Consider the following 26,847-nt stretch of genomic DNA (forward strand, 5'->3'; position numbering starts at 1 on the left):
TCATTTCTACGATCTGACCTTGGATTTCATTTCGATTCGACAAGACGTACGTTTTGCTGTTTACATGCCACGTTTTATTGTACCTATAGGATTTGTCCTATCCAACAAAACGTACAATAAGACGTAGCGTGAAAACCGGCCTTAAAGCGTATTTCTATTCTATTCTAATATGGTCTTGGTTAAAAATTGTTGATAAATATTTAATATATTGGCCAACCACTCTGGCTTTACCTTAAAAAAAGATAAAAATATTTTTTCTTAAAAATTGACTAGGTGCTATGTGATAAGAGGAGTATTGACTAATAATCCTACTTAAAACCTTTCGGATATTGATAATTATTCGTGCTATTGTATGTAAAATATCAATTAGTGTGGGTATTAATACTTGACTTAAGTATTTTGTTACCTATAAAACTGAAGTTTAATACTTCAATTTCTTAGTATTTTATTCTTTTTATTATTGATTGTAAGTAAAATATTTAACACAAGATGAAATCAGTATTCGTTGTTGTATTCTTCGCTTGTCTTGGTAAGTCTTAATGGCAGATTATAAAAAGTTTATATATTTTATTTTCCTTTAACTTGACAAATGCCGGTTATACCTCAGTATACCTAACAATTGTTAGGATACTCTGGTTATATAGTCTCCACAAAATTCTCAAATAATCTTTGAAAACGATTTCCGGAGTGGAAATCGAAACATTTATCTAGTGAAAAATGTCATTTTAATTACAATCCTTTGTGGCTTAATCCCATATAAAAAAAATACTTAAAGTGGATTTATATTTTTTACTTTCTGTATAAATATAAAAAGTAGTTTAAATATATTGTTTAATTTCTAGTAAGTAGTCTGTTCAACATTATAGCAAATCTGAAAGAGATAAAGTAGCAACAGAGAAAACACTTAAAATAAACTAAGAGATCTTAAAAAGGAAATTGAGAAGGTTAAAAGAAGGTTAAATAGGAATGTCAAACAATAGAAAGAAAAGAAAGAAATTTGAAAAGAGAAGAAAATAAAAAGAAAGGCAACAAGCTGTAAATAAAACAGTACAGAAAAAATAAAATAAGTAGCTAACGACGAAAATAACGAACGTTTAGCACAGTAAGGCAGCTTCGACAGAACTTACTGTCTCCTTGATATAAGAGCCCTGTGTACACCAAGGTTAAATAAAAGGTGAATCAGATGTTAGTTGGAGCTTGTATATATATATATATATATATATATATATATATATATATATATATATATTAAACCTAGAGCTAAGATTAATACTATTATAAAAATTAATATTGAACTCACCAGTCTTCTGTGACAGAAATCTGAATATTGCGCTGAGACTGAGGTTTGTTAAATGTTACGTCTGGTCGCAACTATTGTACGGGGTAGAAACATGGACACTAAAAGCGCAAAGAGTTAAAAATATTGAAGCCTTTGAACTTTGGATATACCGGAGAATGTTGAGAATCCCATGGACTACCAGGGTCACCAATGAGGAAGTGCTGAGAAGAATGGGTCGAGACAAAAAATTGTTGAGAACGATAAAAGTACGCAAGACTGCATACCTTGGACACATACTAAGAAATAATAAATATAGCCTTCTGCAGGTCATCATGCAGGGTAGAGTCGATGGCAAAAAGGGAATAGGTAGAAAGAGGAAGTCATGGCTGCGAAATATTCGAGACTAGACAAACATGACTATAGACAAATTTTTCCACGTTGCAAAAAACAGAGAAGCTTTTAAAAATGTGGTCGCCAACCTCCGTTAATGGGGACGGCATAGGAAGAAGAAGATTAAACCTAGAGCTAAGATTAATACCATTATAAAAAAATATTATTGAACTCACCAGTCTTCCGGGTTGAACCGCGTCGATACCCATTGGGCCGAGCTTTAGATATCCTCCCTGATGTCTTCTTCAGGGATTGTTGGAACTTTGATTCATCTCCAACAATTGTTCGGGAGAAAGCTTATTAAATTTCTTTCCCCGTGCGTGTACAGTACCAAATATTTTAGGACCATGGACTGTAAAAGAGTTTCCTTCGATATAGATAAGCAGACTTCACGGCGATGGTTCAGTATGTGTTTGGTTTTATAGGGGTTTGTACTTAGAGAAAAATAAGCGTAATTAATCGATACTACACATTTAATACCGAGAAAATATTTACAAAGGCACTATTACTAAATAAAGAGTTCGCTTTAATAAATTGTTCATTTTTATACCGGCGTTTTAGGGGCGCGCGACTATAGAGAAAACTAAATGCACTTTTTTACCGCACTTTTGACAGTCTGTCAAATACAGTCCGTTGCTAAGATAAAATTCAACATTTGTGGAAACGAAAAATAAACTGAAATTAATATAAAATGTTGTTTTTACAACATACTCGCCCCCGTTGAAGCGCTGGCTTTAACACAAATAAACAGATTATATTATGCCAAGAGAGCATGCGGAAGAAAAAATACATTACAATTATCATCTTATACTAACTTAAATTAAATCGTCATTGGGTAGAGGACACAATTTTGTAATAGAGCGCTTGAAGACTCCATCTTTAGTTTTCACCGAGGCAATTATTACTCTCCCATCTTTTCCGGGAAAGACCTCAATAACTCTTGCTAGTACCCAATGAAGAGGAGGAGTGTTGTCTTCAATCAGCAACACGAGATCGTTAGGTTCTAGGTTTTTATGAGGGAGAAACCATTTAGGGCGATTTTGAAGTCTATTCAAATAGTCGATAGACCATTTTTTCCAAAACACTTGTTGGAGTTTGGACAAATGTTGCCATAAATTCAATCTGTTTTCAGGAATGTGGATCACATCTTTTTCAGGAAAGGACGTAAGAGATTGTCCAATCAAGAAGTGTCCAGGAGTAAGATACGTAAAATCGGAGGGGTCATTTGAAAGGGAGCAAAGAGGCCGGGAGTTGAGCACAGCTTCAATTTGACCGAGAACTGTAGTGAATTCTTCGAACGTAAGCTTAACATTGCCAAGGAGCCTACGCATATGATGCTTTGCGCTCTTTATAGCACTTTCCCAAATACCACCATGGTGAGGGGCTCGAGGAACTATAGTTTTCCAGCGAATATGAGATGAGGCCAAAAATTCCTTAATAGAACGAGAGCTTTCCTTTTTCTTGAAAAACTTATAGAGTTCAAACAGCTGGTTGCGAGCACCAAGAAAGTTTGTGGCGTTGTCACTGAATATTGTTTGAGGGAGGCCTCTACGGCTAATAAAGCGTTTTAGAGCGAGAAGAAACGTCTCCGTAGAGAGGCCGGAAACGACTTCAATATGAACAGCTCGAGTCGACAAGCAAACGAAAAGAGCAATATACGATTTTAATAAAGGAGCCTTACGAAGGTTGGAAGACTTTATCTGAAAGGGGCCGCCAAAATCTAATCCGACGTGAGCGAACACTCGAGAGGAGTTTAAACGTTCTTTTGGTAGATCTGCCATGATCTGGGTAGCGGGTTTGGCACGAAACTTAAAACAAACCATACATTGGTGAGTGACCTTCTTGACTTCTCGTAGTCCATTTAAAGGCCAATATTTGAGACGAATTTGTGACAAAGTATTTTGAGGACCTGAGTGACAGAGTCTGACATGTTCTCTGTGGAGGATGAGACGAACTACACGATTTTTTGAGGGGAGGAGAAGAGGGTATCTTTGATCAAAGGTAACGTCTGAGTTTCTGAGGCAACCTCCCACCCGGAGCATTTCATTCTCATCCAAAAAGGGATTTAGGGGTAAAAGACACTTATTAGATAGAGCTTTACCTTTCTTAAGCTCAGAAATCTCACTCGAGAAGTTGGAATACTGAAGCATCTTAATAATCTTAAGTTCAGCGTTTTGAAGTTCGCTGACTTCAAGGGTATTAGTTAACTTGCGAGAAAGCGGTTTAGCATTATTAGCAAATCTAAACATATAGGCTAAAGTTCTTACAAACTTTGAAAAATTGGAGAACCTATCAGAAAGTGAGGTGAAGAAATCTATTTGATCATTTCGAGCGTGGAGAATGATTTTCCTTTCTTCAGGCAACTTGGAAGTATACCCCTTTGGGTTGTATTTCAATAAATCCAACCGAAGTTGATTTAAAAATGGAGGACCATGAAACCATAAGGACGAATTTATTAATTCAGAGGGTAGCATTCCTCGGGAGAGTATGTCGGCAGGATTCTCTTTGGATCGTACGTGCCTCCAGTGAGCATTAGGAGAATTATCTAAAATTTGTGCAACCCTATTTGCTACAAATTGGGTCCAACGAGAAGGATGTGAACGAAGCCAAGCGAGAACAATTTCTGAATCCGACCACATATTTATAGAGTCTAATTGAGATAACTTTTCTTTAACAATATTAGCAATCTTTGCTGTGAGTTTACTACACAATAGAGCACCCATGAGTTCCAATCTTGGAAGGGTCAAGGGTTTTAACGGAGCAACGCGACTCTTAGATGCTAGAAGGGAACAAGACACCTGTTCTGATTTATAGGTCACACGTAAGTAGATACAAGCTCCATAAGCCTTTAAACTTGCATCTGAGAATGAGTGAATCTCAACACCAGTGATTTCTTGACTTAAAAAGAGAGATCTAGGTATACTTAAGTCCTTAAAATGAGAGAGACTGCTAATAAAACTTAGCCATTCATGTAACGTATCTGCGTCAATGGTATCGTTCCAACTGATTTTGGAAATCCAAATCTTTTGCATTATAAACTTAGCGACAACTGTAACGGGATTAATAAGACCTTGAGGATCAAGTATTTGGGCAATCATTGACAGTACTTCTCTCTTAGTGTATGAGTTCTTTAGGGTGAAATCTGGAAGAGAGATTGAAAACGTGTCAAGAACAGGATTCCAGCATAAACCTAAAACCTTATTAGAGCAATTATCTGGAGCTATGACATAAGAAGAGTTTGAAGAGAGAGAAGAAATGTTTTTTAGAAACGAGTCCGAGTTAGAACACCATTTATGTAGAGAAATACATGCTGTTCCAAGTAAACTAGTTAATTCCTTGTGAGCTTTGAGGAGAGTTTGCTCATCATTAGCACCGTAGAGAATGTCATCAATATAACAATTATTTTGAAGAGCGTCACTGGCCAGGGGATATTCAGTTTGATGAGTATTTGCCAGTTCCATTAAACAGCGAGTACTCTGAAAACTGGCGCTTTTAGTTCCATATGTAACTGTTTGCAATTCCAGGCACTCAATATCTTTTTCCGGGGAGTCACGCCAAAGTATGTTTAACAGAAAGGTTTGATCAGGATTGATTTTAACCTGTCTGTACATCTTTTGTATATCAGTTGTGAAAACAAAGGAATATAATCGAAAGCGTAGCAAAATATCAAAAAGTTCCGGTTGAAGAGTGGGACCTTTGAGTAGGATATCATTTAACGAGTAACTACTAGAGCTTTTCATCGAACCATCGAAAACAACCCTAAGTTTTGTTGTTAAGGATTCTTCCTTTACTACACAGTGATGCGGGAGAAAATATTTATTTTCTAGATTTTCATTAGTAAGAGAGAGAGGGACTATTCTAGCATGTTCGAGAAAAAGATATTCACTAATGAACGACTTATATTGAGCTTATGTATTTTCATTTTTTAAGAGCCCATTTTCTAAATTAATAAATCTCTTTAGAGCTACTTTAAAAGATTCACCTAATTTTTTATGCGCATTTTCGCAGACAAGTGGTAGGTTTACTTGAAAACGACCCGAAGGTAAAATACGAGTGGTTTTATTAAATATTTGTTAAGCCAATTCCTCATCGGGGGTTAATTTACTAACGTGGGGAACTTCTTCAATTTCGAAAAATTGTTGTATCAATTTATCTAAATTATTCTCTTCGGATTCGGACTGAACAAAGAGAGAAACATTTGACTGAGAAATAGCCAAGTTTGAACTCCGATGAAAGACATGAGGGGGAATAGTACCAAAAATAACATAACCTAAGTGGGTATTCTGAAGAATGGGAAGATTCTTTCCTAAACGAATGAATCCATCAGTCAATAATTCGCTATAGATGTCGCCAGCTACACATCATTCAAATTCGACGTGCAGTAAAAGTAAACAAAACCAGGCTATGCTACGTAAGACTCCATAGGCGTGCGGTTTTGCTTTAATATTTCCTATCAAATTAATAAAACAGTATGTACAATTAAAGATTTGTTTACTATGAACAACGAAGATAAAATATACAATGTTAGTATTATTTTCAAGGAAATTCAAAATTAGCTTCACTACTGTAAAATAAAAAGAAACTTATGGTTTGACAAAAATAATAAAGCAGTAATTGCAACGTTGTTTTGACACTTAAACGATCGAAATCGCAACATCAAATACACTTATTTTTTAAAGTAAATTGTGTAAAATCAATAGAAAATGACTAATTAACATAGGCGTCGCAATTCTCACAATTTAAACCAGCGTTAACTTTTGTTTTTTTAGTATAATTTTTTTAATATAAAATTTTCGTTTATGACAAATGTTTTAAGTTGCTGCATTGGATTTCCTTAAAAACCATACTAACATTGCATATTTTATATTTGTTATTCATAGTAAACAAAACTGTAATTTTACATATTGTTTTAATAATTTAATACGAAAGCAAAACCGTATGCCAAATTTTGATTTATTGACTAAGAAGGCTTCTGGCTGAGTACAAAATAAACAACTGATCAAATCCTATCACGCGATATAGAAAATGAAAGGGAAGGATATAACGAATATATTAAGATAGAAAATCAATTACACATCTTAATAGATTCGTTATATCGTCCCTTTTCATTTGCTATGTCGCATGTTAGGTTTCGATCAGTTGTTTATTTTGAACTCAGCCAGAGGCCTTCCTTAAGTCAATAAATCAAAATTTGTCTATAGTAAATTTATTTTCATTCATAGTGCCTTATGATATCTCGTACGTAACTATATGTTCTATATAATCAAGATCCTGTGTAGTGCCATTTTGGTAGTCGCCATGTTTTTTTCTATCTTAATATATTCGTTATATACTTCTCGTTTAATAAATATCGACAACCGAGTTGAAGAAAGCAGATATTCAAAAGTGGCTGCGTTCAAAAGTTTTGACAATTCAGTTCTAAAAGTCGAGCTTTTGACTATTGTGAATAAACATAAAAAAAAACACTATTGTAAGCATATTGTAGATGAAATGGGTAAAGAAAAAAGAAGGTATTCACAGGTACTTGAGGTAGATTCTGAGTAAAATAATACCTAAGTTACACTTTGAGTTTTTTGTTTTATTTATTACTCAGATATGTTGAATGTTTTTATTTTTGACAAGATTTTTCTGACCTTTGCATAGGTTTTTGCTTTGAAATTTCGGTTTCCTTAAACCAACGAATGGAGTGCCATTAAGAGCTCAGTTCACGAGTGGTAACTCCGTTTCAACCTTAAATATTACGTTTAATTTTAAAACATTTTTACACATTTAATGTAATTGTATTTTAATTCCGTGCATTACAATAACGGATTCACGTTATTATGTTGTTGAAAAACCTCATTCTAACATGTTTATTCAGTTATTCCTGTGAACAACTTATGCTACGATGTCTACTTCATATTTTCATATGTATTTCATAATACAGGAAAATATAGGTTTATACATCGTTAAAATCATGATGTGGGAGTGCCCCTCGTAACAATCATACTGTTGACGGTTTATTTATACTTACTGCAGCTCTATCTTGTATTTAGTGTAGAAATGTTTAGAAAGGTTTTCGAAGCCCCGCCCATTGTAACGTCAGAGGTGAGGTAGTCCATTAATAAACACAACTGACCGTTTCCACTAAACAGACTCGAGTTTCAAAAACTCGGGACTCGAAAAACAAAACGAACTGTTTCAAAATACGCCAGTCTTTAGTAAAATTTGTGAAAAGTTGCTATTTTGTTTTATTTGATACGAGTTTGTGTTTTGTTTTGTTTTTATTTTGTCCGTTTGGTGGGAAACCGCCATTAGATATTACATTTAATTTTAAAACAATTTTTACATATTTAATTTAATTTTATTAATTCAATGCATTACAATAACGAATTCGCATATTATGTTGTTGGAAAACCTCATTCTAACATTTATTAATTTAATTTTATCTTTGTTATTCTTCTGATCATAAAATATAAATGATAACATTTATTATAAATATAAATGAATAAATTCAAGCACTGTAATACCCTGACGCACGCCCTGGCTAAAATATTATCACTAGAACAACAGTGGTCCAATTAAGTTATAGCAATTCTTCCGCGTACAAGGACTACTAAATGATATGGTATGCTGAGTTTCGTATACGATGTCTATTTATATAGTTTATGAGGTGGATATTATGTACGTTTATACATTGTAAATCGTGATTTGGGAGTGCTCCTCGTAATATTCATAATGTTGATAACGTGTGTTGGTTTGTTTACTGCTACTGCATCTTTAAGATAAATTTGGTTTAGAAGCAAATCAATTTTACCGGGAACAGAGTACGAGGGATCTGCGAGAGTGAGATTAGGTGGAACATTTATTTTGCTTCTATCTAGGGTAGCTTTAGGAAGCCTACAGGTTATACTATCAAGTACAGCAAAAGAAGTTTTGAAACTTCTATCCTTCACATTATAGGGAAAAAATTCTATGTTAATCATTTGATTTGACATTGAGGTGTTTTCGGATATGGTTGATATCTGTAACTGTTTAAAATAAGGGGTGAGGTTTAACTTCTCAACCAAATCACGAGAAATGAACGAATGTTGACTCCCATTATCTAGGAGCGCCCTGGCATGCATAGGTCTGCCATCTTTAGAATACACTGTCACTAAAGCGGTAGCCAACAATACATCAGTTTTAACTGATAAAGCAGAGAGAGAAGTGGCTGTATGAGAATCTGCAGTATTTTGTACTTCTAAAGGAGGTTTGAACGATCTGGTAGAAGCTTCGTTTTGGGCATGAGCATTATAAGAGGGCGGAGTAGATGTGTAAGCAACACGACTGGAAGAGCCTTGAGAATGTTTGGGAGCTTGAGCGTTGCGATCAATAGAGAAATATTGCCTATTCGTGTTCCTAGAGGAAGAGACATTTTCAGAGGTACTATGCAAGAGCGAGTGATGTCTTTTCTTACATATACTACATGAGCGTGAAGAGTTGCAATCTTGAGAAAAATGTTTATTACCCAAACAATTCCAACAAAGTTTCTTACCTTTTACAAAATTTAATCTTTCCTGTAAAGAGAGACATTTAAAATCATTACACTGATAAATTTTATGAGAATTACTTTTACAACATATACAATTAGTATCCGAAAACGAGTTTGTTTGTAAATTAACTGATGAAAACAAAGATGTTTTTAATTGAGGTTTATTAAATTTTTTATCATTATCAGAAACGTTTAATTTTTCTTGTATATCACATTTTTTCTCGAGAAAACTAAAAAACTGTGAGAGAGTAGGTAAAGCCTTTGAATCTATTTCATACTCAAATGACCTATGCGTCGCGAAATCTAATTTTTGTAAAAATACTTCGATCAATAGTAAATCCCAATGTTCGATAGGTACAGACATATTTTTAAGAGCAAGTAAAGTTTGTTTACAAAGAGTTAAAAATTCTCGTAATGATTTTGCGTTACTTTTAGCTAAAGATGGAGCCTTTAACAATTTTTGGATGTGTAAACTAATCACACGCGATTTATTTTCGTATCAATTCTTAAGCGTGTCCAAAGCGATCCGGAAATTTTCTTCTACAACTTCTATATTTTCTATCAAATGTAAAGGTTCATTTTTTAAGAAAGATTTCAGATATATAAATTTTTGCACATTGTTTGGCTCCACATTATTGATTATTAGCGTTTCAAATAGCTGATAAAACGCGTTCCAATCGGCGAAGTTTCCTGAGAATACCTGCATCGTAATTTCCGGCAACCTAACCTTAGCAGTGGCTACAGTTCGTGGAGTATCGTTTGAGATGAGCGAGTGGGAGGGTAACTTTAAAGCTTCCATCTTATGCTGCAGTCCAGCTAGTGTAGAAAAGTATTTTTCCTCCATCAGTACCCTGTCTTCTGTTTCAGAATCGGTTTCATCGATTTCTTCAATCTGATCCATCACGTCTTCATATTTCAGATAACATGTTTTCAATTCGGTGTGTCTGAGTTGAAACTGGAGACCGTCAGTTTCTGCATCTGCGTTTTCTAGTAACCAGTTCGCTATTCTGGTAATCTTGGCCTTCAGTGGTTTTCTCTTCTTCTTGAGATCTTCCATTTTGACTTTAACAAAAGGTACTACTCCAAAAACAAATGCCTAAGGCCGTGCAAACACCGAATTCTTTAGAGAAATTAATGTTTATATTATATACTAATATCTGTATCACACGGCGAAAATAGAGTCAATAATGTTTATATTATAATAACTTGTAGAGCACACAACGAGAGAGTTTATAGTTTATTAAAACGCGATAAATGTCTTAAATTACACTGAGAGTTTACTTTTCAATTAAATTTTTTGCACACGCGGTAAATGTCTACAAATGTCTACTAATAAATTTTTTAAAGAGATAGTCTTTTTGAAAAGCGGTTCACTTTGTGCATAAGCAAAATTATAATATGGAAAAATCTCACCCAATTTGTCCAGTAGTTTACAGCAACAGGCACAAACACCAGATAAAATTCACTTCTGTCCTTTTGTTTTAGAGTTTATCGCGACACATTAGTCTTTTCGAGGGTCTTTTAATCACATTTATATAAATATGCAAACCTAAGAGTAAAGTACAAATAACGCGATCACCAAACACAAAATCCGTCGAGTTAGGACCAAAAATAATGTTGGAACTTTGATTGATCTCCAACAATTGTTCGGGAGAAAGCTTATTAAATTTCTTTCCCCGTGCGTGTACAGTACCAAATATTTTAGGACCATGGACTGTAAAAGAGTTTCCTTCGATATAGATAAGCAGACTTCACGGCGATGGTTCAGTATGTGTTTGGTTTTATAGGGGTTTGTACTTAGAGAAAAATAAGCGTAATTAATCGATACTACACATTTAATACCGAGAAAATATTTACAAAGGCACTATTACTAAATAAAGAGTTCGCTTTAATAAATTGTTCATTTTTATACCGGCGTTTTAGGGGCGCGCGACTATAGAGAAAACTAAATGCACTTTTTTACCGCACTTTTGACAGTCTGTCAAATACAGTCCGTTGCTAAGATAAAATTCAACATTTGTGGAAACGAAAAATAAACTGAAATTAATATAAAATGTTGTTTTTACAACAGGGATGCTTTGGTGTCTTTTCAAACTCATCTGAATGGTATACATCCTAGTATCCAGTTCACGATGAAGATGGAAACTGATTCATCCCTACAGTTTCTAGATGTTTTCATAAAGAAAAACCAATCCCAAGGTTTTCATTACTCTGTCTATCGAAAAACCACACATACCAATCGTTACTTGCATGCCAACTCTCACCATCCATCTTCACAAATTAATTCAGTCATTAATACCCTCGTCTCCAGATCAATACGCCTTTCCGATGATGCAAGTAGATCCGCTGAGCTCTCTTGTTTAAAACAAGCCCTCATCCAAAAAGGTTACCGCGAAAATCACATCAATAGGAGCAACCCCAGACATCAATCTCCCACTCAATCTCAATCCAAAGACTCAGACCCTTATCATAGAAAACTTTTCTTCCTTACATCAAAGGTGTCACTGACAAAATCGACAAAATTCTTAAATCAAGAGGAATAAAAACAATGTTTACCCCCCAACAAAAACTTTCATCTCTTGTCCGATCAATCAAAGACAAAATTCCAAATGAACAGCACGGAGTTCCATTTCTGAACGCAATTGCGATTCAATTTCAGCTCTCGGTCAATACCATCTTCATACAGGTCACAAAATTGATTTTGAAAACTCCAGAACCCTAACCCCCATCCGCTTCTATAAACCAAGAATTATCCGAGAAGCCATAGAATTAGAAAAAAGACCAAATTGCCTTATGCCTTAATAAAAGAGATGCCCACCTACGCCATACGGTAACCTTCTACATGGAGACCTCTCACAAAAAAAATATCGCCCCCTCGATCCTCGAATCAAAATCCCACTGTCGGAAATGTTCGTGCCAACTCTCGTGCCAATCCCCACCCTAACTCCCACCTAGGCCACGTCACCATCGACGGTATAAATGAACCGTCTTCTGGTCCCAGTCGTAGTAGTGAAGTGACTAGTGAGTGTAGTAGTGTCTGGGGGCTCGGGAAACTAAGACCTGAGGAAGACATCAGAGAGGATGTCGAAAGCTCGGCCCAATGAATATCGACGCGGTTCAACCAGGAAGCAATAAAACTAATTAAATTATATAGACAATGTAAATTTTAAACAAACTAATGCCTAAATGAACTGTTCTCCACTATATAGATGTTAATCACCACTCAATGTCTTCGTTCTCAGCCTCGGTTATCCTTGTTTTTGTGAAATTCATTTTTTCAATTATTAGCTTCCACCAATTTAAAATATTTTTCTTCTTAATAGCATTTATATTTATTCTTCTTTTTAATATACCAATATCCAATCACCAAATATATTATATAATTTTAATTTTCAATTAATACTTTCTTCCATTATCCAATCACCATTTATATATAACATAATTTTTAATCTTCAATAATATTATCTTTATACTGTTTCTTAATCTTCATTGAACTTACTATATTGAACATCTAGACCTTCTGACTGACTATCTTGAACTTACTGAACAACTGACTTCACTAACTGTAACTAACTGTGTCTGTCTTCTTACTAATTGTCTGACTGCTTACTGACTGACTGACTGGCCTTATACTGACTTCATAGTAACTGTCCTGACCCCCTTACTGACTGACTGGACATTTTGAATCCAAATCACCGAGTATTTATACCTTTTCAATGTTCCAGAACCATCTGGCAAGAAATCATATTCGAATTGTTCTATATATGAATGTTCTCGAAAAAGTATATCTTCGATCCAAAGACATAACCATATTCGTGAAGGTTCTACCGTAAACAAAGGTTAAATTCTGTATTCTAGAGAATTCTTTACTTTTCTATCGAGAATTTTATTGACATTTAGGCTTTTCAGATCAGAATATAAAATTCTATATAAATTAAACAACCTAAATTAATAAATTACACTACTTCAAATCCGTAACTATATATAAACTAAACATTTTAAATTAACAAATAACCACTTTATATTCGCAATCATCACTTGAATGTCATTTTCAGAGTATATTTGATTGCCTATGCACATGGCTCACTTAAATATATTTACAATATTATAATTATTAAAAAAAAAACTTTTTACACTTATTATATGCTAATTTCTTAAGAATACCCTCATATAAATAATTTTTATAGTATATAACTTATTAAAATAACAAAATACTTTTTATATATAACATTATCTAGTGTGTAACTTATAAATTATTTTCTTCAAACACATTTCAATATATACATATATATATATATATATATATATATATATATATATATATATATATATATATATATATATATATATATATATATATATATATATATATATGTTCGGAAAGATTTCCCGGTTAATACTATTATAAAAATTAATATTAAACACTAATATTAAACTCACCCGCTTCCTGGTTGAACCGCGTCGATATTCATTGGGCCGAGCTTTCGACATCCTCTCTGATGTCTTCTTCAGGTCTTAGTCTCCCGAGCCCCCAGACACTACTACACTCACTAGTCACTTCACTACTTACTAACATTATCTAGTGTGTAACTTATAAATTATTTTCTTTAAACACCATCTTTCTTTCTCCTATGTTAATAGCATTTCAATATATATATATATATATATATATATATATATATATATATATATATATATATATATATATATATATATATATATATATATAAGTATTAGGATTAAGTATGTTCTCACTGCCTTCTCTCTAGAATGTGTTGGTGTACGATCTTACACAAAACACATATTTTGGGTTTTCAGTATATTGAGTTTTCAAATATAGATATATATATATATATATATATATATATATATATATATATATATATATATATATATATATATATATATATATATATATATATATATATATATATATATATATATATATATATATATATATGGACTTCTATAATAGTTTTCTAGCCTTTCTAAACAAAGTAGAATAACGTAAATGAAAATATAGAAGAGTATAAAACTATTAATCGGATACTTAAATGCTAAAATAGGTAATAATATTACAGGGCATGATCTAGTGATTAGAAAGGAGTGAATAAAAGAAAACAATGATAATGAGCTCGTTATGTTTACACAATTTGATAGATTAATTTTTCTAACAGAATGAGCTTAAAATCGGCGGAAGCTTTTAAACATAAACTAATATACTGAAAAAAAAGTGCCTGGGAGGAAGATATAAGACGAAGCTGCTTATAAGATAACAGGAACCTACAAGGAGCTGATATGAGGATAGATCATATGCGGGTTAGAGCCAAAATAAAACAGAATATAGCCAGAGGTAAAACCGGAAATCCAACAGAAATAATATATTCGATGTCAAAGTTTTAAAACAAAAAAATTTAAAAAAATAAATTCACTGAGAGACTAGCTATAAAACGAACTGTGCTTCAACATAAGAGAGTCAGTCGAAGAAATGTGAAATTATTTTTAAGTAAGTGATGATAAAAATAGCCAATGAAACAGTAAACATACTTTTAGTTTACTTACTTTGAAGAAAGGATAAAAATTATAAAATTAATAATGCAAAAGGAAAGATTGAAAGAGGCGAGGATACTTGAAAGGAAATATAGTGATAAAATGTAGGAGTTAAGCAATAATATGTGAAAAAGGAGTATCAGAAAACGATTTACGAACCCAATATATGAAACTTAACCGGTAAAGCATGAAGAAATATAAGAAATTTAAAAGACAAACAAAGAAACAAAATCAAAACTTAAAAAAATATATAAAGATAGAACGAATGCTCCAAAGAAATATATACGCAAATAATAAAATAAGAGAAGTGTTAAAAGAAGATAATAAATTAGAGGAACTAAATGTAAACATTGAAGAAACTGACAATATACCTATTGACTCAATGAAGGCAGATACCGAACAATTAATAGAAGTATTATAAGTGTTAAGGAAGGTATAGATTGACGAATAATTATCATCAATAACTATCACCTAAATATAATAATTAATATTTATCCATTCTAATCACATGCCTGCAATAGTAACGTTTCATTGTTTCAGTAATTGTGATAAATTCATATTTCTTTCTCATTCCTCTTATTATGAAAGATATAGATTCAGATTCCCCGGAGAGATCACAGATGGAATCACTGTGTTATCGGTTTCACTGGTTTATGTCTTGCACTGTTTCTTATTATTAAGGTAAACTGGGTAGTGAGAAAGGAAACTGATGATCGGGCGGATGGAAAGAAAATGAAGAAGTGGATAAATTTACATATTTGGGATTAATAATAATAAGGGAGGGTGCATGAAGAATATACAAAGAGAATACTCTACAAGCACACCGTACCTTCAACGCATATCAACAAAAGTAATATATTGAACACAAAAATTAAAATTTTTAAAAGAGGCCAAATTAAATTTCAATTAATAACAGAATTATTTTATTAATTATGGTAAACTTAGTGAATGGATTTAGTGTACGCAGTCATATAAACCCAAACAAACAACAATATATCGATTATTTTACTTATGTACGTAAAATAAAAATTACATCTATTTTGTTGTAGGTATTGCATTATCAGCCACACTTCTAAATTCAGAACCAACACCAGACCCGTAAGTAAAATAAATTAAGCATTCAGTTATTAATATTAAACATTTATTTGAGACATAATAATACAAGTCAATTTAAAAACGCTTTTATCAGGACATTATCCAAGATGAGTGGATTGGCTCTATAATAATGTAAAAATAATTTCAGAACTGTTTTTTTCACGAGGTTTGGTTTTATCTTAGTGATGTAGTGTATGTTAATACACACTATATCATATAGTCATTATCTAGATCTCCCCAACTTTATTTATTTGTAGACGAACCACTGCAGACATGCAAAAAAGTAGATACATTATAAGTTAGAAGAGTTTGGGAAAATTATTGGAATATATTTTCTTTTGAAGTTTCACTGAACTAAATTTTTATGACGGTTGCAGAATTTAATGAATTACTTGTTTTTTCATTTAGATAATAATTTGGCTATCATGACCACACATTTTTAGCATAAAAGATACACAAGATACAGAAGTTAAACCAAGAGAGCAATAATCAATCATTCACCACACCACAATAGAAACAACAGAGATAAACTGCAAGGAATGTAAAGGTAAAAATATATAAAAGAGGCAGTGGGCACTACCTACTTGAAACAACATTTACCAATAGACGAAACCAACTAAAAAGCAAAAAAAATAAAGCAGAAACCCACAGTCAAAACTAAAAAGAATGAACTACAGACAGAAAGAAACAACAACAATGAGATTCAAAGAACTGGAGATGTAGATAAAGACGCAAATGAAGGAGAAACAATAGGAACAATTGCAAAGGTGTGAAATAGATTTAGAAACGGGATAATCAACATAGCATGCCAGGTATGAACTACAAGAAATAAAGAAAGAGAATAAAGGACAGCATAGTGGGGTGAATATGTAAAAAAAAATAAAAAACCATAGCAGGAGTAGATACTAGACAAAAAAAACAGAAGTAGATATGAAACTTGCAAAAGACAGAGAATAAATGTTAAGCAACTAGTAAAAGATGAGAAAAAGAAAGGTTTTACACAACATTTGGAGAAAAATGAAAAATAAAACAGAGAACAAATGTAAATTTTCGAAGAGCTATCAGAACCATTCGAAACAATAAAGAAAGTATGTCAAGGATGTTTGAGTCCGATACTTATCATAAATGTAATAGGAAAACATAATAGCACCCTGGGAAAACGACTGTCGAGGAAAATTGAATTACTGCGTAGGGACATTGGACAAATAACGGAATATATACGAGGAATAACAAGTAGAAAAATCAACAAAAAAGCTAAAGAAATATTGCTTAACACTCTAATACATTCATGACATGATCCAGAAAATAACCTACCTCAACAATATCTGGACACACTAAAACAAAAAAATCCCTGTTTATTGGAGAAGGCGTTATACAGGAAACTTAATTCCACTATGAAAAATAAAAATAAATCATAACCAAGTCAAGAAATTCACGAGTTTTGGGGAAATCAACTTTCAACGCCAGCTACTAATAGATGGATTGAAGACACAACAAATAACTGTCAGCATTACAATAATTGCCCTTACTAACCATTTACCACTATGGTTATAATAAACGCCATGACTCAGTAGGAAAGATTATCTACGATTATCTACCAAGAACTAGCTGACAAACTGGGAATTCTCCAAACAGACCATCTTCCTTATTAATAATACGTCCTTGACACGATGCTTGAAAATAACAACTATAAGCTATACTGGGACCGCACTGTGCTCACAGACCAACCAGTGGCACATAATAGACCGGATCTCATACGTGTTAATACACTTATTAGGCAAACAACACTTATTGATGTGGCGATACCTAACACCAATAATTTGCGTGTTAAATACAACGAAACGATTGCCAAGTACAGAGATCTAGATCTAGATAAATCAGTAGATAATGGAGAATGGAAAGTACCCAGACAGTACCTATTATTCTATCTACTACTGGTGTTATTTCCAAAAGCCTTCTAGAGAACATAAAACAGCTAGGTCTAAATAAACATCTCTATAAGGCCATGCAGAAAGCTGTACTTCTCACGACGTCCAGATGTGTATGAACATTTTTGGGATATACTCCAGCATACCAAGTTACCTAGGGATTGATAACTTGGAAAGAGTCCCACCAGAGCTCAATCCTTTTGATACCGTAGTTATCTGGAATAAGTGAATTTTCCTCTTAGAGGGAGTGTGAGCCATTTGGCTAAATCTGCTAATTAAATGATCTGGATTAAATCTGGATTAAATGATGATGGTAAATGATATAGACATATTATTTAAGAAACATTTCTTCGATTTCATATTTTTGACAGAGGTCAATAAATAACCCAATAAACACGGCAATACGGTAAAAATCGAACTGGGACACGTCGAGGTAGAAATAGTGGTCCTAATAGCCGAGTTCATCCTGGGCATCGATATTATGTCCGGTATTGGTTTATTGTAGATGTCAGAAACAGGACCTTAGTCTTCGAGAATTAAAAGAATTCAACTGTCCATCCCTAGAAAGCAGCAAAATGAACTAAATATGTTAGTAGCAGAAGACACAAAGATCCCCCCTAACAGCGAATAGAGAGTGGTCGCACTAATACATCTGGTGGCTTAATAGTAATGCTATTGGAACCAGAGAAGCAGGGCCATGAGAGGATCATTGTGACTAGATCTTTGGTAGATAAGGATAAGAAAACCGTTCCATTAAGAATGGCCAACCCAAATGACAACAAGAACACCTTTAAAAAAGGCCAAGTACTTGGAATATGCGAGCTAATAGTAAGAGTGACCAGAATAGAAGAAAACGTGCCAACAACTAGCAGTACTTACCAACTTTCCACTGAACTGTAAAATCTAAAGAATTCACGGAATCATCTATCCCAAGATGAATACAGAGAAGCAGACGAGTTCATCAAAAACGAAAGTGGCATCTTCTTTAAATGAAAAATAACTGGTCGTCGCAACGACTTAGTCCAACATTGGATAAACACTGACAACTCCAACGCCATAAGGCAGGCACAAAGACGTCTCCCATTTGCAAAACCAAAAGAAGTTTTTGCTATTCTTGAAGATATATGAGAGAGATATATGAGAGAGAGAGAGAGAGAGAGGAGAGAGAGAGAGAGAGAGAGAGCGAGAGAGAGAGAGAGAGAGAAAGAGAGAGAGAGAGAGAGAGAGAGAGAAGATAGCATTTTCTGCTGGAAATAGGCTCTACCATTTTAAAGTGATGCCATTTGGTTTGTGTAATGCACCTGCCACGTTTGAACAAAGAATGGAGCTAGAACTTGGGGGACTTACATGAAAAACTTGTCTGGTATACCTCGACGTCACCATGGCCTTTGGCAAGGATTTCGATGAAAACCTTGCCAATTTGAAAGAAGTTTTCACCAGACTTAGGCACGCTCTTACGCTCTGGACTTAGGTCCAAGAAGGGAATCACAACGAGACTTAGGGGAAAACTCTAACAAAACATTACCGGACTCTATGGGAACAAGTTGCTGTTGATATTCTGGGACCATTTCTATTAACAATATCAAGTAACAAGTATCTGTTATATTTCCAGACTGATTATTTTTACAAATGGGCAGAAGTAGTTGCCCTACCTAACCAAGAAGCAATCACAGTTGGCGAGGCCCCGCTTGTGAATTTCGTTTCCCGACATAGGGTTCCACTTCCGCGTCATTCTGGTCAGGGGCGCAACTTTGAATCGGAAGTTTGGAAGACCATGATGGCTTTGCAGGGAATTAAGAAGACCAGAACGACACCGCTTAATCCCCAGACCGACTACTAAACCATCAATAACCACCTGTCCCTGTTTGTATGTAAAAATCAGAGAGGCTGGGACAAACTGGTACCTATGTTTCTGCTAGCCTAACCGAAGCTTCCAACATGAAGCAACTGGTTACACTCCAGAAATGTTATTGACAAGTCAAGAGATGAAGCTTCCCATCGATCTCCTACATGTCAATCTACCAGACGAAGAGGCGGAGCAAGAGACACACCACGAGTATGTCAACGGCCTAAAAGATTAACTGGTTAAGGTCCATAATTTCGCCAGGAATAAGCCACAACTCGAAACTGACCGAATTAAGGTTAGGTTCGAACAGAAATCCACTCCCGTTAGCTTCAAGGAAGGTGATGCAGTTTGGCTCTACCAACCAACCAGAAGGATAAGTCTTAAGTTGCAGCGTCCCCGGGAGGGGCCGCCGTATCTGTTACTAAGAAGATAAACGACCTTATATACAGGGTGCAACTAACCCCACGAAGTAAGCCGAAATTCGTCCACCTACATAGACTGTGTCCTCATGAAGGACCAAATCTGCCGACCTGGTCCATTTAGGTATTGTTCGGGGCGAACAGCCTGAAAGAAAGGAGAGCTGTAATTAGACTGTAACTACTGTCCTGTAATATCCCAAAAATTGTAACTAGCGTTCTGCGTTCTATTAATGGTTTATTTGCGATATCTTCCTGGAATTTTGGTTCAAAGTGCTGACCCGACTTTCAGTGTAATAGACACGCAAAATCTAGAAATTACGATCTAATTATTTAAGGCGGTGATTCAAGTTTAGTTTTTGTAACGTAATATACGTTAATTATTAATGAGACATAATTTGTTATTTATATAGTGAGTTAAAATAGTTGTTGTTTTTTTGTGATTGAGTGTTTAAAAATAAATTTAAAAAGTTCGTATTCATATTTATTTGTATCTTTTTAGAGATAATTTAGTCTGTGGAGTTTGTTTTATGCTTGGTAATCTTTTTAGAATTTTCAAGGAAGAAGGTATGTCTAAGGTAAGAACTAATCCATAACTAACTTATTTACGAGTTTTAGTTTATCATAAAATTGTTTATCACAAAAATTTCAATATATTAGTTATTGGAACACTAGAAATACATCTAGTGATCCAATACAGAGTTATAGGAAAATTAAGTGAAATTTTGTAAAAAGGAAGATATATCTTTTATTTGATGTTCTTTTTTACCTTTTATTACTTTATAATACGCATACCTGTGTTCTAATACCCTGTACCAGCTTATACAGGTTTAGTAGATGGGTACCATATATTTTTGGAGTCAATTGGTAGCCTGGAATCTAATGTCTTGCAGTCATGCAAGATATGATTGGCGGTTTTATGTTCTCTGCTACAGAGTCTGTAACTTAATGTCTGTAACGTAATGTGCCCTTTTTCTACGAAAAAGTGCCATTACATTCAGGTGTCTCTTGATTGGCGCATGCCCAGTAATGAAGCCTATTCTGACTCTGAGGTGGTTTCTGCTTGTTTTCTATAGAACTTTCAGCCGTATTCGCCCATCTTCTTCTTCTTAGCCTTCCGTCGTCCATGTTTGGACATAGGCCTCTCCCAACTCCTTCCATCGGTCTCTATCCTGAACAACATATTTCCAATTTGTTCCGGCTATTCTTTTAATGTCATCAACCCATCTCATCTGTGGTCTTCCTCTTGGTCGTTTACTTTCGTAGGGTCTACAATGTTGTATTGTAGTATTCCAACGTTGGTCTTTTTGTTTGGCAATTTTTGTTGTTATGTCCTCGACTTTTGTTTTGGATCTTACCCAGTCGTTCCTCTTTTTATCTGACAGTCGTATACCTAACATTGCTCTTTCCGTTGTTCTTTCTGTTGTGGCTAGTTTATTTATGTTTGCCTTGGTTAGGGTCCAGCTTTGACATCCATATGTCATGATAGGAAGGATACATTGGTTGAACACTTTGCTCCTTAAGTATTGGGGTATTTTTTGGTTTTTAAGTATTCAACTAAGTTTTCCAAATCCTGCCCATGCTAGTCTTGCTCTTCTAGTAATTTCCGCACTTTGGTTCTCTTTGTCAAGTTTCAGGATTTGGCCTAGGTAGATATATTCCTGGATTTGTTCTATCTCACTGCCATTTATAGTTATACTTCTGGGGTCATCTGTGTTGTTACAGTATGGGACTGTGGAATAGAATTCCTACCCACCTGGGGTACCTTCTGCGTTTCTCTTGCAATCAGACAAATAATGTCAGTCCAATATACATGTGTTCAACCGGGTACATTTTTTCAGTGAGAGTTAAGCTACGGTTTGTTAGAACACTGCGCAGCGTACAGCAGAATCTGGTGTACTCGACTCACGGCAGTTTTGGTTGAGTTGGTTTGTTAGATTAATTCGCATAAATATTCTGTCGCTCTGAAAACAAGTTTAGAAATTAGTTTCACATTTATTATCTCAAAGGTTGTACGTTTAAAAAAATGAATTTTCGCAAACTTAACGCAATAATTATATTACTTCAAGAAGAGGAGGAAGCAGAGTTGATGACGTTAAATTTAAATAAAAGAAATAAAAATGTGAACGAAATTTTTTCATGTCTTAATACAGAAGGTGCTTTTAAATTAACAGTCGAAGAAAGATTCTCTCAAACAGAGGAAAAATTTCGAGAACATTTTAGACTTTCCACGGATTTGTACTAGATCCACTAGTCTTTCATCTTCCTCGGGAGAAAATTTAGTAGACATCTTTTAATTATTACAATAATAATAACTATATAAAAATACAATTATAATTTTGGTATAGATGTGTACGCTGTGAGCTCAGCTGAACGTTTGGGTCCAAATCAAATCGCAGTTGATTCCAGCGAACACCGTCGAAGTACACGGCTATCGGTTTGCAGTACGCGCAGCTCTGCAGAACCTAACAAACCGTTCTCATAGAGAACCATTTCTTTGATTTTAACGAACGTGCGCGGTGTTCGACTGACTGTGAGTTATGCTTCGCTCACTGTTCTTACCAACCATAGCTTTAGGTTGCCTTCGGATCCAGGCTTTGTATAGCCTACGTTCTGCTGGTAAATACATCAACTCTTTCATTGCTGTATGCAAAAGTCTCAAACAAAGAAGTGGTAAGACGAGTTGGACATGACAGAAAGCTTATGAATGCAATTAAAATAAGAAAAAACATCGTATCTGGGCTACATACTTCGAAACAATAAATACTCTCTTCTGCACGTCATCATGCAAGGAAGAGTAGAGGAAAGAAAAAGCTTGAGAAGTAAGAAGAAAGCAAAAGGTAGGGAAGCGTTTAAAGAAGTGATCACCAACCTTCGTTAGAAGACGACATAATAAGGTGAAGATATTCTCGGTGACCTGCAACGGACACCAGTGTGACATTGTTATGTTTCGCCAGTCTATCGAGTTCCCCTCAGCATTCCTACACTAGCCTAAAGTTCGACACTCCTCATGTTTATTTTTCTTGTGTCGTGTTCATGTTGATGATGAAATATTGAACTTATTTCATAATGCTAACACTGACCAAGAAACAAATTCAAGATAACATCGCCAACATCAACGCGGCGAGCATGAGACTTTTGTGGGTCCTTTTATTCCACTCCTCTGCATTCCCTATGCATACGGTACACTATCAGTAAAAGAAATGAACTTCGGTATAAATGCTTTATTCTCTCATTTTATTAGTAACAATAAGGATCTACATTTTAGTATTCATTGAAGTTACTGTATACAAAATAATCTGTCCTTGTTGACAGGCAAGTACAAAATTCTATTAAAAAAAAAACTTAGCTTGTGGTCTGCGGGCTTCTTCCGGTGCTGTCCTGGGTTATTTCCAGCTCAAGATCTTCTTCGTGAGGCTTCAGTTGGTAGTTTTCATTTGTTGTCTCTGGAACTGTTGTTTGCGAAACTGCTGGGTTTTTTTTTAAAAGGATGGATCCATCTGGAGAACTGCTATTACATATTATATTATATTTCCTTTATTTCTGGGAACTGGTACCTATTACATATTTCCTTTATTTTTGGGCAACCGCTACTATGTATTATTTCTGGGAACGAAACATCTTAATATCAGGGCCACGCCCTTCTCCTGGGTGCCAACTAGGAACGCATTTTCGTTACACCTACTTGGCGACTGGAATCGATAGAAAATCACTCAATGGGACCAGCGTGGTATTTATAACAGCAAAAGAAATTACCTGAAGGTCAGTATTAGCTGATAAGGAAGCAGAAATTTCTATTGAGACTGCCAAACTTTGAATGTTTTAAAATTACAAAAAATTAACGACTTGATAAATAATTTTGCTTCGGAATAAAATATCGTATAAGAATGACTATTTTACGGGAAATAATGTAGGGATTCAAAATGAAAATGGCAATAGTATTTTCTCAATAAATACTATTCGGGATAATGGAAATACCTTTTGAAATCCGAATCGAGTCTCACTATGTGCATTATAAAATTGAAAATGTATTATACCGGGCGGACACAAAATGTAGATGGACCAACTAACAAATATTTTCTAAAATGAAAATAAACACGGCTAAATGAGAGGACCTCTAATGCAATGTGGGTATTTGAAAATTGATTCTAAAAAGTAGCGGATTTGCACGCTACACACCCCCCATCTCGGAAAAAAAAATTTACAAATTTTGGAAATTTTTTTAATAAAACAAATAAAGAAGATAAAAAAGACGAAGAAAATATGGAAAGAAGAAGAAAAAATAATTGAAATTAAAAGTGAAATTAACAGCCATGGAGGAAGAAAGAGAACAAAAACAAAACGGAATAATATATCGGAAGAAGATTCAAAATTCTTATATAACAGTATCCTCAGGAGATTGCAGAAAAAAAAATAAACAAAAAGAAAAAAGATTAATCACCACTAACTAGATTTAAAAGGCATTACTCATTTGCAGCACTATCAAGTGAATGAGAAAAAAAAATGTAAATAGATTCACCAATAATTTATTAGTAAATACAAGAAAAAATATAGTATAGTATAAATTGCAATAATAAAAACCCAAAAATCCCAAAATATTAAATAAATATTCACTACATAAGTACATGTATTTATCAGTAACCTAACGTAATATAGCATTACCATACAATAAAAAAATATTTTCACCGTGCACTAAAGCAACACGACTCTAAAATGAAAATTTGACCATCAGCACAATGTAATGGAAAAATTCCTAGATAATATTTAAATAGGTAAGTGCTCTTCTTACTGTATTTAAAAAACAGGCCGTCCATAGACTAAAGCCTCAGGGAAACATAAATGATACATCCAGTATCCATTTATGCGATAGAGTAGCATTCTTGCTCACTCTCAAGTGTAAATTAATGTTCCTAACAAGGATACATCAAGTTGAAGTGTCTAACGACCACTTCTTATAATAAAGACTGTCACAATCGTCACAAGTCTAAGGATTCTCTACAGATATCCTAAAATTTACTCATTCTAACTGAACTGGTAAAGGTAAGCATATATATAAAAACTGATACCCATTATAATACCAGTACAGAATAGTGCATGAAATTTATAAATTTACCACTTATTTCTAAGCAAGTCAAAAATTGAGATAACTAACACTAAACACGTGAGAGAACAAAAACAATAACGAATTTAACAAATTAACGATTTAGAAAACCTCGCTTTGAAATCTATGTCTTGATGAATATGTTTTGTTGTTTAAGAAAATTATAGTCTTGGTGTCCAGATGGAAAGCAAACAAAGTGGATAAAGCTCATAAATATAAGAGACAAAACCAGTATCAACAAGAAGCCAGGCGCCAGCATTTAGATGAAAATGAAAAAGTAGTAAGCAAGATTACAAGTATACAAAAAATTCGCAAGAAAAAAAATAAAGCATATTAATTCCTGAAAGGAGTGATCGTGATTACACAAGAAGAAAACTATAGCATAATGCACTGAAAATCCAAAAGAATAATACGCAAGAGGGTGTATGGTTTTAGCAAAAACCAACAAAAATGACTCCAAAACGCCATGAAATTACACTCAGAGATCTCAATCGAGTATAGCATAATAACATTTGAGTTTCACACAGAAAGAGGGATATAATTTTACGCAAAAATACATCACAGGCCTAAGCACAGTGAGAAAAAATATATAGTGGACAAATCAACCACTATAAATAAAGCGAGTTAAACGTAACCGCTAAAAAAAAACGTAAAATATATAATAAAATGGCCAAAAATAAAAAAAAAACTAAAGCATAATAGCATGGAAGCTATACATACATGTACTAAGCAAAGCTATTCAAGTGTAAACTGAACATCAAAGTACTAAGCGAAAACTACAAGAACAAGCAACTACGAGAACAAATCAAACCAAATACAAATTTATAATTTCAAGCAAGATTGATGAAATCAAAAAAGCAAAGAGTAACTGGCAAAATGTTAATCCGCACAAAAAATTAAGTTACTGAACTATCATCATCAGAGTTGGTAACATCTAACTTGATATCTCTCACATGAAAGTTTCCAAGATCTACACCATTAACATCTTTAAGGTTGTAGACTAATGGAGAAATAACTTTATTGATAATACATGGTACAAATTTCGAAGCTAACTTAGCTGAGAAATTATCAACAGCTTTCGACTGAACAAAATTCTTTTTCCAAACCCTATCACCAACATGAAATTGTACATCCCTTTTCCGGAGATTGTAACGTTTAGAATTTGCAACATGAGCCTGACGTAACCTTTTCTGGACCATTGCAAAGAGAGGGGATAACTCGTCGGCAGGCCTAGGAGTAAATAACTCGTTGTTAATTTTTAACGCATTATTCGCTCTTTCCTCAATGATGCCAAAAAAGGATCCGTCAGTTGGGATGTTTCTGGCGAAGGTCAGAAAAGAAGGAGAAAACTTTGTAACTTCGTGTTTGGCAAGACGGATTGCCTGGGCTATTTTGAAGATTTCTTTATCCCATTCTTTATGATCATCATGAATAAAAGAACGAATAGCTGTAACAATGGTTTTATTTACCCTTTCAGTAGGATTTATCTCAGGAAAGTATCTAGCGTTATACCATATCTTTTGAACATTACATTTGGACATGTAGGTCTTTAAAGTCTTTGGAAATAAATTGTGGACCATTGTCAACTGCAAAAATCTGAGGGACGCCAAAAATGAGAAAAACTTGGTTTTCTATGAACTTGACAATACCCTTAGATGTTGCTGAAGACATGGGATGTACAAATATAAACTTGGTAAACCAATCTACAACCACTAGAAGGTAACGGTTA

The 26,847-nt window shown here is 34.1% G+C and overlaps 1 protein-coding gene across 1 annotated transcript in view; it reads left to right on the top strand.

The window, feature by feature from the left end:
- Window positions 1-391: 391 nt before the first annotated feature.
- LOC140448453 (uncharacterized) overlaps window positions 392-26,847 on the top strand; it is a 36,526-nt gene continuing 10,070 nt past the window's right edge. Inside the window, exons 1-3 of the mRNA XM_072541531.1 lie at window positions 392-529; window positions 15,782-15,830; window positions 20,520-20,595. Coding sequence (XP_072397632.1) covers window positions 490-529; window positions 15,782-15,830; window positions 20,520-20,595 — 165 coding nt within the window. The 5' untranslated portion in view covers window positions 392-489. The remainder of the gene's footprint in view (window positions 530-15,781; window positions 15,831-20,519; window positions 20,596-26,847) is intronic.

This window comes from Diabrotica undecimpunctata, chromosome 8 (genome assembly GCF_040954645.1).
Source record: "Diabrotica undecimpunctata isolate CICGRU chromosome 8, icDiaUnde3, whole genome shotgun sequence".
Classification (NCBI taxonomy): domain Eukaryota; kingdom Metazoa; phylum Arthropoda; class Insecta; order Coleoptera; family Chrysomelidae; genus Diabrotica; species Diabrotica undecimpunctata.